General features: G+C 49.0%; 7 protein-coding genes across 7 annotated transcripts; 5 read left to right on the forward strand and 2 right to left on the reverse strand.

Moving 5' to 3' along the window:
* Positions 1 to 167: 167 nt before the first annotated feature.
* M437DRAFT_22152 (uncharacterized protein) lies at positions 168 to 443 on the forward strand (the record flags this gene model as incomplete). Its single annotated transcript, XM_041019036.1, has 2 exons — positions 168 to 211; positions 257 to 443. Coding segments are annotated over 2 exons (231 nt in total), but the record flags the coding sequence as incomplete, so codon positions are not given.
* Positions 444 to 512: 69 nt separating this feature from the next.
* M437DRAFT_21444 (uncharacterized protein) lies at positions 513 to 1,232 on the forward strand (the record flags this gene model as incomplete). The annotated part of the gene is made up of 1 exon (XM_041019019.1): positions 513 to 1,232. A coding segment is annotated over one exon (720 nt), but the record flags the coding sequence as incomplete, so codon positions are not given.
* An 823-nt stretch (positions 1,233 to 2,055) lies between these two features.
* On the reverse strand, positions 2,056 to 3,404 carry M437DRAFT_52564 (uncharacterized protein; the record flags this gene model as incomplete). The annotated part of the gene is made up of 5 exons (XM_041022383.1): positions 2,056 to 2,181; positions 2,236 to 2,784; positions 2,874 to 2,984; positions 3,040 to 3,075; positions 3,291 to 3,404. The coding sequence occupies 5 exons, from the start codon at positions 3,402 to 3,404 to the stop codon at positions 2,056 to 2,058; spliced, it is 936 nt and encodes a 311-aa protein (XP_040878233.1).
* Positions 3,405 to 5,370: 1,966 nt separating this feature from the next.
* Positions 5,371 to 8,603, forward strand: M437DRAFT_52598 (cysteine proteinase; the record flags this gene model as incomplete). The annotated part of the gene is made up of 3 exons (XM_041022388.1): positions 5,371 to 6,638; positions 6,686 to 7,723; positions 7,778 to 8,603. The coding sequence occupies 3 exons, from the start codon at positions 5,371 to 5,373 to the stop codon at positions 8,601 to 8,603; spliced, it is 3,132 nt and encodes a 1,043-aa protein (XP_040878234.1).
* An 886-nt stretch (positions 8,604 to 9,489) lies between these two features.
* M437DRAFT_52723 (uncharacterized protein) lies at positions 9,490 to 10,232 on the reverse strand (the record flags this gene model as incomplete). Its single annotated transcript, XM_041022403.1, has 3 exons — positions 9,490 to 9,647; positions 9,704 to 10,144; positions 10,205 to 10,232. 3 exons carry the CDS (start codon positions 10,230 to 10,232, stop codon positions 9,490 to 9,492), a joined length of 627 nt encoding a protein of 208 aa, XP_040878235.1.
* Positions 10,233 to 11,105: 873 nt separating this feature from the next.
* M437DRAFT_52374 (uncharacterized protein) lies at positions 11,106 to 11,946 on the forward strand (the record flags this gene model as incomplete). The annotated part of the gene is made up of 2 exons (XM_041022342.1): positions 11,106 to 11,269; positions 11,346 to 11,946. The coding sequence occupies 2 exons, from the start codon at positions 11,106 to 11,108 to the stop codon at positions 11,944 to 11,946; spliced, it is 765 nt and encodes a 254-aa protein (XP_040878236.1).
* Positions 11,947 to 13,237: 1,291 nt separating this feature from the next.
* Positions 13,238 to 14,880, forward strand: M437DRAFT_52678 (uncharacterized protein; the record flags this gene model as incomplete). The annotated part of the gene is made up of 3 exons (XM_041022399.1): positions 13,238 to 13,389; positions 13,466 to 13,911; positions 14,102 to 14,880. 3 exons carry the CDS (start codon positions 13,238 to 13,240, stop codon positions 14,878 to 14,880), a joined length of 1,377 nt encoding a protein of 458 aa, XP_040878237.1.
* Positions 14,881 to 15,140: the final 260 nt, after the last annotated feature.

Genomic DNA, 15,140 nt, shown 5'->3' on the forward strand with positions numbered 1-15,140 from the left:
CCATCAACCATCAACCATCAACCATCAACCATCAACCATCAACCATCAACCATCAACCATCAACCATCAACCATCAACCATCAACCATCAACCAAAGTAAAAGATCTCGAATCATCAACGTCGAAGAACACCCTCACCAGTATCCTTGCAATACGTGATCGCCGGTCATGGAAGATTACAGCAAAGGTCTTTGGATGGCGGCAAAAGTCTAGTGAGATCCCCAAGTGTCACGCCGTTCTGCAGCTTCTAACAGCAGTAGTGTACTGATTTCAGACCATCCAAAGACGATTATACTGAAATCTACCCACAAAAAGGATCCAGCAAAATTCACTGTCAACAAAGCCGTACTATGCCACTACTCGTCCTTCTTTGAGAAGGCCTTCGACGGAAACTGGAAAGAAAGCCATGAGATGAAAGTTGAGTTCGAGGTTGACATTTCACAAGGTGTTCTTCGGCTCTTCGATGGCTGGCTGGAAACTGGTCAAGTCTTCGCTGGTTCTGATCCTGACTCTATCTTTGAGCTTTACAAGTATGCCGACTACATCAGCTGTCTAGCCCTCAGACGTGCTGTGATGACTCACGCACTAAGTCTCTGCACGGGGTTTGATGATGGTCTCTCCTTTGTCACCTACAGATCACTGCGCGACAGTAAGATCTTGACCGAGCATCGAGATTCGTCACTCTACAAGTGGATTGTCGACACCTTCGCTTTCCATTGGGAAGCTGGCTGGGATGAAGAGGATCTTGACTGCGATGATGATTGCTCTGACAACTTTGATGTCCCTAACGACGTGCCTGGCAGTTTCTTCTACGACCAACGCCGGGTATTGGATGAGTGTCGAAAACAGATCAAGAAAGGATCCGATCGTGGCGTGTGTCGCTGCTGTGAAAGTGCCTGCACCTACCATGAACACACCAGCGAAGCTGAAAGGATGGCTACGTGCGGAGCTGAGAAGGAAGTATTGGACTTACCTTGGAAGTTTCAGGAGGACGATGCCGATGATATCAACGAAACCAACGCAGAGACAGTTAATGAGCACGAAGATAAACCTGTGGACGTCGAGACGGAAGGAAGAAGCAAGGAAGCTGAAAACAACAGTTTCGTCGAGGAGCTAGTCGACACTGTTGACACCACCGAGGACATGGAGCCAGACGTTAATGGTAAGCGCAAGGCGGAAGACAACGACGAGGAAGAAGAAGAAGTTTCGGTCAAGAAGCACAAGCAGGAGGCAGAGCCCTGATCGAATGCTTACCAATCTGCATCATCTATAGAGCAAGAGCATCCAGGACGGCATTCTTCCTGTACAAAATCAGCAGCACAACAAAACATCTTTATTTGGAGGAGCATAGACATGGCAGACGCGACTTGGGGTTTCGCAGATTTGATGATAGACGCAGCCACAACAATTAGTGTCATTGACAAGTCGAATCAATTCACTTACATTTCTTTACTTGAGTTGCTTCCTCTCCTTGTGCCGAAGACAGTCTCAATTTGCATTTAGCCTCTTCTCCATTACGAGGTACAAGTGTTGTTATGAGCTGTCAAAATGCACAGTTGCATTTTGAAATATGAGCCTGTCCATTGAGATAGTCTTTATTGAAGTTATCCCCGTGAAACCACTTTCTTCCCAAAAACTGTGCATTTCTGCAGCTGCACCGTGACTGCCATTCGCATATGGGAAGATATTGAATCGAAGCTGAAGCGAGCAACCTACATTGCCTTATTTGACTGGTATGATGAGACGACCACGCGGTACTTTTTGTGTCTGCCTGTAATCGAAACAAAAAAGAAAACTAAAAGAGAACAATGTTGGCGAAGGAGAAGACATGGACAAAAGAAGATGTCGCAGCCGTGAATCGAACACGGGGCTCGTGCATGGCAAGCACGAATTTTACCACTAAACCACTGCGACTGTTACGCGTTCACGTGATGCTTGGCTATCGGTCATGACTGCTATTGTTCACGCACAACACACAATTGCAGGTCGTGAAACTAACCAACACACAAACGTCTGCGCTCGCAGTCATCTAGGATTACTGAATCTATCTATAAATCTAGGAGTCGCCCTGCCAAAAGTTCGCACATCCAGCAAGGTCATCAGCGTTGATGAGGGCAGCACCTTCGTCCCAGAGCAGACGCCAGATAGCGTTTCTGTCCTTAATAGGCCAGTTAGGAGTTTCCTACAAAGTCATGTCAGGATATGTACGAAACACAAACGATGCAACAAGACTCACCCAATATCTGGTGCCAATACCTCTGGCGCTGGCGGTGGCAATCTGACCACGCAACTTGGCCAACATAGTGTCGTTGAGCTTGCCATCCTTTGGCCATCCAAAAGATTGTAAGAAGCTAGTACTTGCGATGGGGGAGATGTATTGAGTGATGTTCTTGTTGGCAGTAGTGTCAAGAGTCGCCAAAGGTCCATCGAAGAAGTAGTCGCGGTTGGTCTGGTTCTGGATCTGGTTCAAGGGAGTGTTGCCGGTTCCAATGACGGTGACAGTTCCGTTAGTGATGGCAGAGCCATTGTACTTGGTAAGCCACCCACCCTCACGAAGAGGCTCGAGGGCGCGAACAACGTAAGGCCAGGTGGTGTTACCATTGGTCTTGACGTCAACCCACAAGTAAAGAGTCTGGCCTGCTGATGTATCGAAGACACCATTGTGGGTGGGACCAGTCACAAAAGGAGAGCTTGGGTTCTGCTTCTTGAGGACAGAGAGAATAGGCTGAATGTAGAGGGAATCGAATGTGCGAGCGTGAGTGAGTGCAGATTCCTCATGACCAACCTGCGAAGCGTGAGTTTTGATTCATTCGAATACAGCTGGCTCTCCGAAAGCCGTGTCATTGTTGTTTCGATCGTAACAAGAGTACGTACATAGAGAGTGTCGTTGTACAGCCAGACATCAGCCTCTACTGAGATCACACCATTGGAGAGTGCAGTCCAGAATGGCTTGGCCCTCCAGTAGTCGTTGTGACTGTGGATTTGCTGTCGGCAGATTTTAGCGTTCCTGCATTGATATCGACTTTGCAGGGATCCTTACCTTGGGCATGATACCCTGAGTCAAATCTGTAGGATACTAGATGCACACTTAGCATGCTCCCTGCGTGGAAGACGATTGGCCTCTGCCGGCACAGCGAACACCAGTAGCTAACATATCACTTGCGAAGAGCCAAAGCAAGGCTGCTCGGCCCGCGCGATGCAATATGATAGTTGAAGATCAATCTCTTTATGCAGAAATTGAACACCAGTCGGTAGTTGTGTACAATGCTAGTGGCGTCTTCATTCACTTACAGTATATAAAGAGCTGTTGCTAACGGCGAGGACATTTTGAATATCCTGCGAAAGTGGAATATCTGACTGGCCGCGAACCAAGGGGGCCGCGAGGAGAAGCAATGCGGCAAACATGATTGCTAATGATAACAAAATAGTCAAAGCAGTTTTTAGATGATGGCGCATAATCAAGAGGACATAGGGTGCATTTTATAACTTCAAAAGTTGCGGCGTCGAGATGGATGGCAAGGGTGATGGGAAAGTGTGTTGGACCAATCCTATGACGCTTCCCGAGGGAAAGACCAATGAGAAACTCCACGTGCCTGGACCGGCAAGTGCACCGACAAGCAATTCTTGATTCGTTCACTGCCACCTTTGGCCACGAGTTTGAGGGAACGGCTTTGAGTGGAAGACAACACCGGGCCGGCATTCTTGGCAGTCGATCCTGGGCATCCAAGCCGAAAGGAACTTCTCTTCATCGAGTATCCCGACTTGCTTCAGACCAACAAGTCTATTCATCAAGCTCTGTTGAACTGTCATACAATGCTGCTGGGATACGAGGCTCGGTCACGAGGATTGAAGACTCCACTTGTCTTCGTATCTCCACGACGCGTTGCGACATGAATGCAGAAAACGTGCCTTCAAGTTGCTACTAGATGCCGTCACGACCTTAGGAGTCCTAACAAGATGAGCTTATCATTACTAGCTGCAGATGCAATATCTTCAACATGCTTACACATTTGACCAGAATGTGTGCGCTCAGAGAAGAGGCCTCATGGCGTCCTCGAAACAACGGGCCATCAAAAAGTTGTCAGATTGATACTCGTAGTGAACCAATTGAAGAGGTTTTATAGGTCATGCTCCATACCGATATCTCTCTCACGAACGAGTCTGTGTACTTGTACAAAAGACATGAGAGACGGTGCGTCGAAGGAGTTTGAGAGTATCTCTACCTTGATCTCGTCACGAGTCATGCTTTTGCTTCTGATGTCAGCGCATGACTTGTCGAACATCAATGACTTCCGCATCCGGATAGCAACGGTCCGAGGCGTGTGATAGTAAAGAAGACAAGGAAGGCAATGATGTCGTGAGTGAAGTGAAACCACAAAGAATATGTAGCCACGATGGGATTAACAACATTCGAACAAACAGTTGAGGATAGAGATTGACGTTTGGCGGCCAGAAAGTGAAACTGCGGCGTCGGGAACAATAAGTTAGATTGATTAACGACGAGTCCAAAAGTTTGCGCGTGCGGGCAGTCACAAACACTGCGCTTTCCAAACCTCAGCATCTTTGCGACAGTCGCGTGCTCATATGCTCCTCCCTCCGCTATGATCCATGGCTGGTCTTGTTAACTCCATCGGAGAAGGACTCACAGGAATCAAGCGAGCCTTCGACACATTCATAGGCCACGACTCGGACACTAAGGTAGGACGCCATGAGTGAAGCAATGCAACAGACACTAATCTAGTGTCGGACAGGACGATGCTCAGCCGAGTGAAGGCAGCAGATCAGAGTCGACACACCGCACATCGACGACGAGGTACTCCCCCACCTGAAGTTCTGTCGATTCGCACAATCTGACAAAGTTCCCACAGTCCAGGAGTCCAGTCGCGAAACAAACGTCCACGCATCCAACCCACTACGGACCCAAACCAGTCCGCGTTGCTGAGCTAGTAGGCCACGCCTGTCGGTCCCTTCGAACCCAAGTCTGACCCGATCGTCCCAGCCCAAAGGAACAGCCGCGAAGCAAAAGAGAATCTTCACAACCCAGTCCCGACCAAGGAAGAGCCGCATTGGCAAAAGAGTACCTATACCGCATCCAACCTTCCTACGACATTACCCATCTGACCATGTTCAGCTACCTTGAAGAATCGCTGAAACCCCGACAAACAACTGCGCATTCAAGTAGCGGTCGAGAACGGGGCCAGCAACGAGCGAACCAACGACGCGCAGTGGCTAGTGCCGATGAAAAGAGATTGTTTGCAGATTCACACCTGTACGTAAAACCAACTGCGCTCAAAAGTTGCCCTGGCTGACACCCTGCAGCTCAACTGAAGGTTCTACTATCATTCCCGTACCGAGCGACGACTGGGCTTCCATGAGCAACACGAGAAGAAAAGTCGCCAGCGGCAGCGGCTTCAGGCCAGGAAACACTCTGAATCGACCGGGTCCTGGTTTGAATGCTCTGCCAACCGTCAGCTCTCGAGGAGCAAATGTCTCCAATAACACGGCCAAACGTCAAAAGACAAATCACGAATTCATGCACGATGATACCAACGACATACCAGAATATGCGTTCGGCAATCGCGGTCTGCAAGGTCTACAAGAACAACATCCAACGGCGCAAAGACAACCCAGCATCATCAGTCTCAACAGTCAGAGCCAGGAAACTCCCAGTCAGAAAACCAATCCTTTCACGCATGACGAAGTTCGAAATGTACATTCAAAGCTCAATTATAGCAAGAAGAAAGGTCGCAAGCCCAAGGCTGGCGGAGCGCTACAGAGCTCGCCACCTCAAGGTGGGACTTTTACCGATCCCGTTTCTGTGGACGATAACGACGATGTTCAGATTCTCAGTGACCAGCGTAGTCCACCTCGATCTATTGACCAAAAAGAGCCTCCTAGGGTATCTCGCGGCGAGGCCGATAGGCGCTTCTTGAGAAGAATTACAGCACAAGAGACCAGAAGCCATGCGAAGCCTGCCACCCAGGTTCTCGATCGCATAGAAGTCGATCCGCCTCGCTCACCTCTTCTTGCCGAGACGTTCGTGAGAGATGACGGAGAATCTGGTCAGGCTCCAGTATTACATCAAGCTCAACAGAAAATCAAAAACAGGATGCAGTCAACATCCAATACTGCTCGACCTTTGCAGAATCAACAAACTATCGAGGACTCGAGTGCAGATGAACTGTCACGAGAACCCGTGGTACAATCTTCTGCGCGTAAGTCGAAGCATACTGCAGCTCAGCGATCGCCGTCTCCGAATCACATACCGTCTACCTATTTCACAAAGGGACGACGTAAAGCCCCCGCAAACATCACGATTGCCTTGTCGTCACTTCGCATGAAGGCTGGCAACTGGGAAGATCTGTTTATCATCTATTCTTGGGACCACAAGGCCATGCAGTTCATCAAGAATGATAACATTCTTTCCAATGGAGGTGTGACAATCCAGCTGAGCAGTAAACATGTTCACACGCTGTTTTGCAGTAGCAAAGATTCCAATGAGGCAATATTCGGCGGGTGTAATGACAGTCTTTCAAGCGGCAAAATTTACTTCGAACTTGCTACCGCGGAGGCATTCGATACGTTTTTGGAGGCTGCTAGTCATATGAACGATCGAGCCAAAGTCAGAGATTTGCCAGTGTGAGTGTCGATACCCATCTCAATTTGCAACGCTGACAACCATGCAGGGACAAATTTACGCATGTCCGTGAAGGTTCTGAGACGTTCTTCAGACCAGCAGCCAATACTGCAGATCCTGAACTAGAAGCTATGCGCCTACGACAAGGTACAAACACAGTTCGAGAACGGGCCTTGGCGGCACAGAGAGGCTTCTCGTTGCCCGAATCCACAGCTCAAACCACCCCAGTAAAGAGGACTCGCGCTATGAGATCTGACTTCGCCAATCAACCAGCTAAAGAAACAGTACAAGACCTTTCTCTGCCGCCACCCACGTCTCGCTTCGAGCAAAGCACGCCCGTGAGAAGCAGCCGAAGACTTCAAAGCAAAGACAGCAGCAAGGCTGTTATTGTCGCAGAGCCGGAAGTCGAGCGCTGGACTGTGAAGCATGGTATTCCCAAGTGGGACGCTCCGCTGACCTACCCTCCTGTTGGTACAAACAGAACGACGATCGATGCTGAAGACATTGCACGACTAGACGATGGCGAGCTGCTCAACGACAACATCATCTCGTTTTGTCTGCGAGAGATGCAGGAGAAGAACCCAGACCTAAAGGGCAAGGCGCACATTTTCAACTCTTTCTTCTACGAAACTCTCTCCACTTTGCCATCAAGGAAGAGAGGGTTTAATTACGAGGGTGTCAAACGTTGGACGAGAAACATCGATCTATTCAGCCATTCATATGTTGCCGTGCCGATCAATACGCAATATCACTGGTTTCTCGTCATCATCTGCAATCTCGACAAGCTTGAGCGGAAATTGAAGCTGGAGGGCCTTGAAGATAATGAAGAAGAAGAGCCCGAAGCCGAACCTCAACCAATTGTCGAGGAGCCCCTACAATCTCAGTCGACAGTGTCGAACGACATTGAAATCCCTGAGTCACCACCCCAAGATTCCAAAGACGACGGTCTATCACAGGGAGTGAAGCGCATCTCCTTAGATGCATCACAAGAACAGGAAGAGGACTTGCCTCCTCTTGGCAAGTTGAAGCCCGTTTCGCGCAAGGGTAAAAAACAAGCACCGCCTCTGCCAAAGGTGGACCCAAACACGTATGTTCTATCATGCAGATTTCAACGGGAAGCATATACACTGACAAGAATTAGGCCTGCTCTGATTATTCTTGACTCTCTCAGTGGCACCCATACCCAAGAGGTTAAGAATCTGAAGCAATACGTCGTCCATGAAGGTCGCGACAAGCGAGGCTTGGAATTTGAGTATACTGAACTCAAAGGCATGAATGCTCGTGGTCTGCCTCAGCAAACAAACTTTTGCGACTGTGGTGTTTACCTGATTGGATATATGGAGGCCTTCCTACGCGATCCTGCTGAATTCGTTCGCAAGGTCATGTCTCGTGAACTTGATCATAACAATGACTTTGCTGACTTTGATCCATCAAAGAAACGAGCAGAGATACGCGAAAAGTTGATCAAGCTGGAGGAAGAGCAGAGTCTTGCAAAGAAGCAGAGGAAGAAAGAAAAGGCGCGTCTCCAAAAGATGGCCAACCAAGACAACAGTACCACAAGTCCAGTTCCTATGCCCAAGCAAATGAGCTCACCTATGAAACCCCCTGAGGCGCAAACAGACTCTAGGATGGTCCAGAGCTCGCCCATGAAGCCGCCACCACCGCCAATTCACAAGCTCCGGGAGCCAAGTCCCTACAAGTCAATTTCGGATAACTTGGCACCGTCTCACAGATCCCCACCAGTAGTGGAGCGTTCTGTAGACGATGAGATGCTGTTCGACAATAATGGCTACACTGATGAGGAAACCAGCGAGCCTGCCAGACTCGGCAGTCACGACGACTACAGCTTTCGTCAAAATGACGACCACTACGCTCAGCCTAGCGTCATCCACTCCCAGATGAATTTCAGAAACGAGCTCGAACAAGCAGCTCAACATGCCTCACAGAGAGTCTACCAAGAGGAATAGAACTCCCAATCGTGGTAGCAGGAGAGTTTGGCAAGAGAAGAGCCATGATGCAAATATCGCATGTTCACCAACATGGTCATCGAAGTTCAGGAGGAATGAAACCGTCCTCACGGCATCAAGATTTTTGGGGCTGCCGAAGGGCCAAAAGCGTTGCTATCATGTCTATACCCAGGCACCTTCTTGCTGAACAATCAATACATACTTTTTCTTTTCGATATGCTTAGTCCGGGTCCCGAATACAGAACGTACCGGGCGAATGAGGTTACATACATATTCGTGATTGCAGAACTGCGGGCCTGTAGATCATAGGTAGTCGTGCTGTCCGACCGTATGATCTGACTCGTCAGGAGACACAGATATTTCTACAACTAGACAAAATTGGACGGGTAAGTGCGGTAAGTGACGATACATAGACCAACATCCAATTATTGCTTCTGTTTTCGGACAGACATGCTCGTTTTCTGGATAACATCTTTGCATCTTTACGGTAGCTGGCTCCAGTAGGACACTGATAGAGGAGATGTTCGACCTCGTAACCCGGGTCCCTTCACATGGGAGTAGGAGAACGAGCTACTGTAGTACAGAAATAATCTTGCCTCTTCAGAACAAGCAGAGGTTTACAGAGATGCAACTATACAATTGCATGATGATCTGTGGAATCGGTGCGTGTCCATTGAAAGTTTGACGGTTGGGCTTTCAATGGACAGGCCAGGAGACAGGTTCTGCACTCTGCATTTCTATAGCATCGAACTGGCGACAAGGCGATGTTGGGAGTATGTGAGATGACAAAGAATATATCCAAGTTCTTGGGGGTCTAAGTCTGTGTAATCATGATCTTCGTGTCATGCTTTCTCTGTGTCGCGTAATGTTCGTGTCTGTCTTTTGTTCAGACAGCGCTCTTCAAAGGCTCGCCTGCGTTGCCCTCCTGCTGCTTCAACTTCTCGTGTTCCTTGCTGAGATCTTGAGCAATCTGACCATTGCCGAATCTACCGCCAGTAGCGTCGACGCTCTCCTCGGGCTTCTCTCCATCGTCCCAGCCTTGTTCTTTTGCGAAAATATTAGCATTGATCACACCATAGACTGCTTGAGAAAGGACTCACGCTCAGGCTCGCCGCCAGACCATAGGGCCAACTTCTCCTTTCTGAAAGCAGCGTAGTCCCATTCCTTATCTTCGAGTTTTGCAAGGCTGTCGATCCAGATGTAGGTCTGAGTCTCCACCTCATCGCCCTCGACATTGCCTTCTCCGGTGACTTCATCGCCTTCGGTCTTCAGCAGACGCACACGCACGGTTCGGAGACTGTACTGTGGACCCTCGAACATATCGAGACGGTATATGTCGCCATCTGTTAGGCCAGTAACGTAGGTGCCGCGGACGGAGTGGCCTTCCTGGGGGATGACGCCGGGGTAATCGCAGTACTTAACGCGAGAACGCTTGTGGTTGTGCAGGATGGCCGGGGTCGGTTTGACGTTTTGGATGTTGTACCTGCTGCCTGTGGGGCCGAAGATGACATTGTAGAGAACTTCTTGGGCCATCAGGGTGCCTTTTCATGGATGAACTGTTAGTCAAGAGAAGTTATGGGAAAGGAAAGACATTGCATTACCGTAGAAGAAGGCAGTTCGGGTGCCCATGCTGGTTTGTGCTTCCTTGATGCGTTCTTTGAAGTAATCAGTGCCTTCTCCAGAGGTCTCAGTGGGTTTTTCGAAGGTCTCGTCGAAAGTGAAGGGCTTGCCGAGAGGAAAGGGCTCGTCAAGAGGCAGGTCGTCTTCTTGGTTACCGTAGAACTTCATGACGTCAGGAAAGATTCGTAATGGGTAGAGTCGTAGAGGATAGTCGTGATGAATCGAGTTGGGTGTGATTCTGATGATGAGAGCTATGTGGAAAGAGAAGACCTACATGAATATATGTGCTGAGGAAGGGACCAACCAACGCGTCTAGAAGCTGCTGGAGGTAGCAACCAAACGACTCCAAAGATACAAAGACTGATGAGATATACTAAGATGAAAGACCTACGATGTTAAGTGCTGTCTCTGGTTTCTTTGTTGTTGACGGTGATGTAGCCAGATAGTGTCTCTCCGTTATCGCCGCGATAAGACATGCCCGCCAGCTTGTGGCTCATGCAGAGTGTGGCTGAATTTGTGGCGGTGAATATGGGGCTGGACAATCTCGACTCTCAACAACAGCCTTTCTCTGACGACCCCTGATAAATTTGAAGAATTTCCAGAACGTCCTTGTTTCCTTGAATTTTCTTGCACACGGCCACCTGTTCGACTTTTGGTTTGTGACTCCAATGACGGATACCTGAAACACCAGTTCTTCGTCCATCTTCCAAGTTGCGTCTCCTGACGACCGTCGACGACAAGCTCTTACGCCAAGCACTAGTCTCTTGGGCATCCCAGCTGGGTGGTGTCTATTTGGTCGAACGAGCACAATCATCTCAAAGGCCACCGAAGAGAGGACCAGGAAAGAGACCATCTTCTTGACACAAACAACAGCCAGTCATGATGGGTATCATCTCTTGGCTGATCACGCATCTTGCACCCATCTTTCTTGTTACCTCGCCTGTTACCAGTTATGCCGATCAAATTTATTCGATTCATCGTACGAGGTCCTCGGCCGGTTTTTCTCTCGACATACCCCTCATTATGTTGGTAGCATCAATTTTGAAGTGAGTCTAATACGTGTCAAAATTGAGCTTAAATATTCTCAGTATATGAGATCAGCTAACTAACAGTGGGTCACAGACTTTTTTACTGGCTTGGAGCACGCTTTGATTTATCTCTTCTCTTGCAAGCTGGTTTGATGGTTATTGTCCAACTCGTCCTTTTACGAGTTGCCCTGCAAAACCGTCCACTTGCCAGTGCTGCCAACAACATCCATCAGCCCTTTGCAGCATCGAGAGAAGGTGATACTCATATCAAGCGTCCTTTCGAATTTTGGCAATGGAAGCAAGCAAAGCCATACTGGATGTTCCTGGCGTACTTCAGCGCAACCTTATTGGTTCTCCAAATTCTGTTCGGCCGCTTGGATTCATACGTCGCACTTCAAGGTTACGTGGCTTTGGGGATTGAGGCTACTTTGCCGCTTCCTCAGATCATGTCAAACCAGAGAAACCGCAGCTGCAAAGGCTTCCGTCTGAGCGTTCTCGCAAACTGGCTGTTGGGTGATGCCATGAAAATGTCCTTCTTCTTCCTTGCTGAGAGCACTATTCCTTGGTCGTTCAAGCTCTGTGGTATCTTCCAGGCATGCTGCGACTCTTATCTTGGTGTTCAGTACCTGATGTTCGGCGAGGGGCCTGTCGAGAGCATTGAAGGTCTTGCAAAAGAGATGAAGAATTTGAGTTGAGCTACAATCATACGATGATACGTTAGTGGATGATGAACATGAAATCGTTGAGCACAAGCCCACCAAGTGTGGATGGAAGACAGATCGAATGACAGCTCTGAGCATCTGTGGCAGCATCTTTGTACAATCATGCTACGATCTATTGTACAAAAAAAACAGTGTCTTTGTGGTAATCTGCGCCTTTCATAGACTCGAAGAAATTTACCTCTAAATCATCCATACTGGAATCGCAGAATGGCTCTCTCGATCCTCAACAACTGCTATCTCTGATGTAGTAGCATGAAGCTCTTTTTTTTTTTTTTTTTTTTTAACAGACTCTAGACCCGCACACTGAGGAGATGTTCGGTCAGCGACCAATCGAGTCGATTGATCTTTCCTACAAGGCTACATGGCTCCATATAAGAAAGTCAATTCATCTTAGCTTGCATGCCAATAGGGCGCAAGCTCAATTAGTTGAATCGCGGTCTTGTGACGCCAACTCATGTCGAGCTTTCCTTCAAAGCTCGCTCATGCACCCACGGGAGCTTGCTTCCTCTCTGATTTTTGGTTGCTGTCATTCATCGTATCACAGGATGCAGCTTCCAGCTTACCATTGCTCACCTTGTGATGAATTCTCGTCAGAGCACTATGACTTACCGTGTTGTGTGAATACTGATCAACAGCCAACAGCCAGCGAGGCTTCGACAGACGTCAACAGTCAAATGTCCTCGGCGATTGATGTTCCATACCAAGGAGTGGTCACAAATTCGTGCGATGTCTCGCCAGCTTATGCTACAGCAGATGCTGGTTCATTTGGTATGTCAGTCGTGAATAATGGTGCTTATGATGGACAATCGTGTCTCGGGCTTTACCTGGAGTGCCCAGGTCAGAGGCTCATACAAGAGTCGCAAACATTCGGTCAGTCAGTTGTACAGCAGCTGCCACCGTTGATATACGGACAGCGACCGTTCCAAGCCTGTAGTTTGTCCGGGCCAGGATTGGCTTGTGAAGCAGGGTCCAAAACAAGACTTCGACAGCAAGCTCAAGCTCCTCAAAGTGAGCTATATAAAACAATGTCAGAGGCAGCTTGATTGACGATTGAGCAGTGTACCCATACTCGGGGTTTCCAGCCCAGCAGGAGTTCGTAAGACGATACGATTTCGAGCAGGCGCGGCCAATCGTGCATGGACCACCAAGCCCGATCTCGGCCGCCAAGGATCAGATCACGAACGACCGAGGGGACGACATGCATCGATCAGATAAGATCCTTTACTATCCATCTATCCTCGGTCACCAATTCCACAACTTCAACATGTCGACTTTGGCATCGGCACAACCTTCGTCTGTATATCCCGCCACCACGCAAGATGGTCCTCATGTTGCCTTGTTCCGCGCCGCTGGAGATGGCGCTCCGCCTCAGCTGAAGAGAAGCATCGGCTCAATCGACAGCACAATGGACGCCCAGTAAGTCACCATCTTCCTCGGAACAGTTCGGTTATACTCGTGACCAGAGGTATCGTGACTGACTTGGTACTCACAGCTCGCCCATCTCAGCGGCGTCGCCTGACGACGCTCCACCCGGCAAGATCGCCATCCCAGCCTTGAAGCGTCCCCGCAACGACTCGACCGTCAACAATGGCCCACTCAGCAGAGATGTCGTCCTCAAGCCGAGACCGAAACCTGGTCGCAAGCCTATGGCCGACCAGAACGACTCTTCGGACAAACGGAAGACTCAGAACAGAATGGCTCAGCGTAACTTCCGTGACCGCCGCGCTCAGAAATGCAACGATCTCGAGATTGAGAATGCTCAGCTGAAGGCGAATTTTGAGTCTGAACGCTCTGCCTGGATGGAACAGCTCAGGCAGCGCGATGCCGAGAACGCGAGACTCTCGGCCCAGCTTGCCGATGGCAATGCTAAGTCGGCTCAAATCGATCTTGAGAATCGTCAGCTCAGGGAGCGCATTGCTGAGATGCAGAGGGAACTTGGTACGTTTTATATTTCTTTGCTGTCGGACATATCTCCCTGCACAGCCTTTTTCTCAAGCAAATTTTTCTTCTTGCGGATCAAACTTGCTCAAGTCATGTTTCCATCGAATCAGAGCCATACTAATACTTCGAATCAGATGCTGCCAAGGCTCACCATGCCAATGCTCATGCTCATCCTTCCCATCCTCAGGTATTTGTCCAATCGCCTACTGTCCCGTAGAGGCCATCATGCTTACCTTGGCCCAGCGTTCTGTTACTTCGAACCTTGTTTCATCTGTTCATCATATTCTTACACCACCATCGGACAATGATGCCCACGACGAGTATGAAGTCGACTTCACTAACATATATGCATCCCGTAAACCATCTGCATTCACATCTGGTCTCGGCACAGATGAACATTGCGGTTTCTGCAGCGACGTAGAGAATTGCATCTGTCGCCAACAGGAAGAGCTCAACAACAAGAGTCTTCCCAGCCTTCCGCCTATTGACTCATCGCGTGCTATCACGCAACCGAAACTACCCTCTGACGTCTCCGCACCCAGTTTCTTGGAGGCGCGAACCGAAGCTTCTGGTCCTGGTACCTGCGATATGTGTCTGGCTGATCCTGAGAAAGCCAGACAGTGCAGGGAGCTTGCTGAAGTTGCATTTAAAGACAAGGAAGCCGCAGCATCACGTTCCGATGACTCCGGCTCCAAAGATATGGGCACAGTCACCCTTCGACGTCTCCAGCAGCTCGATTCAACAAAGCCTCGTGAGAGAACTTCGTGCTCTGACTTCTTCCAACAAGCACAACAGAGGAACGTAAGATTCAGACGAGACGACTACCAACAAATCAAACATGTCTATCGTCTCGACGGTCGATCCCAACACTCTCCTTACATGGAGATGGATACTCAAGATGCTGCTCATGCTTTGGCTGCTCTCTCGAGACAGGACACCAGGTCTGGCCTGGACCGCCAATCTTAATTTTTGGTGCGATACTTTTTGTTCATGATCAACGTTAAAATGATAGATTGTTGGCGGCGTTATGAGGGTGGTTCTGTCTTTTCTTTTTTCCTGCTTGGGAGGCGTTCGTTGGGGTGCTGACACCACCTTGCAAGTATGGTCTCTTCGGCCTTCTTTTGCCTATACCTCGTCCATCTGTTGATGTTTGACTTCTTTTTTGTATTTTGTTTGTCTCCTAGTGTCTAAATCGCTTCCAATCACAAGCTCTCCGTAACAAAGTG

This window comes from Aureobasidium melanogenum, assembly GCF_000721775.1.
Source record: "Aureobasidium melanogenum CBS 110374 unplaced genomic scaffold scaffold_16, whole genome shotgun sequence".
NCBI classification, from domain to species: Eukaryota; Fungi; Ascomycota; class Dothideomycetes; order Dothideales; family Saccotheciaceae; genus Aureobasidium; species Aureobasidium melanogenum.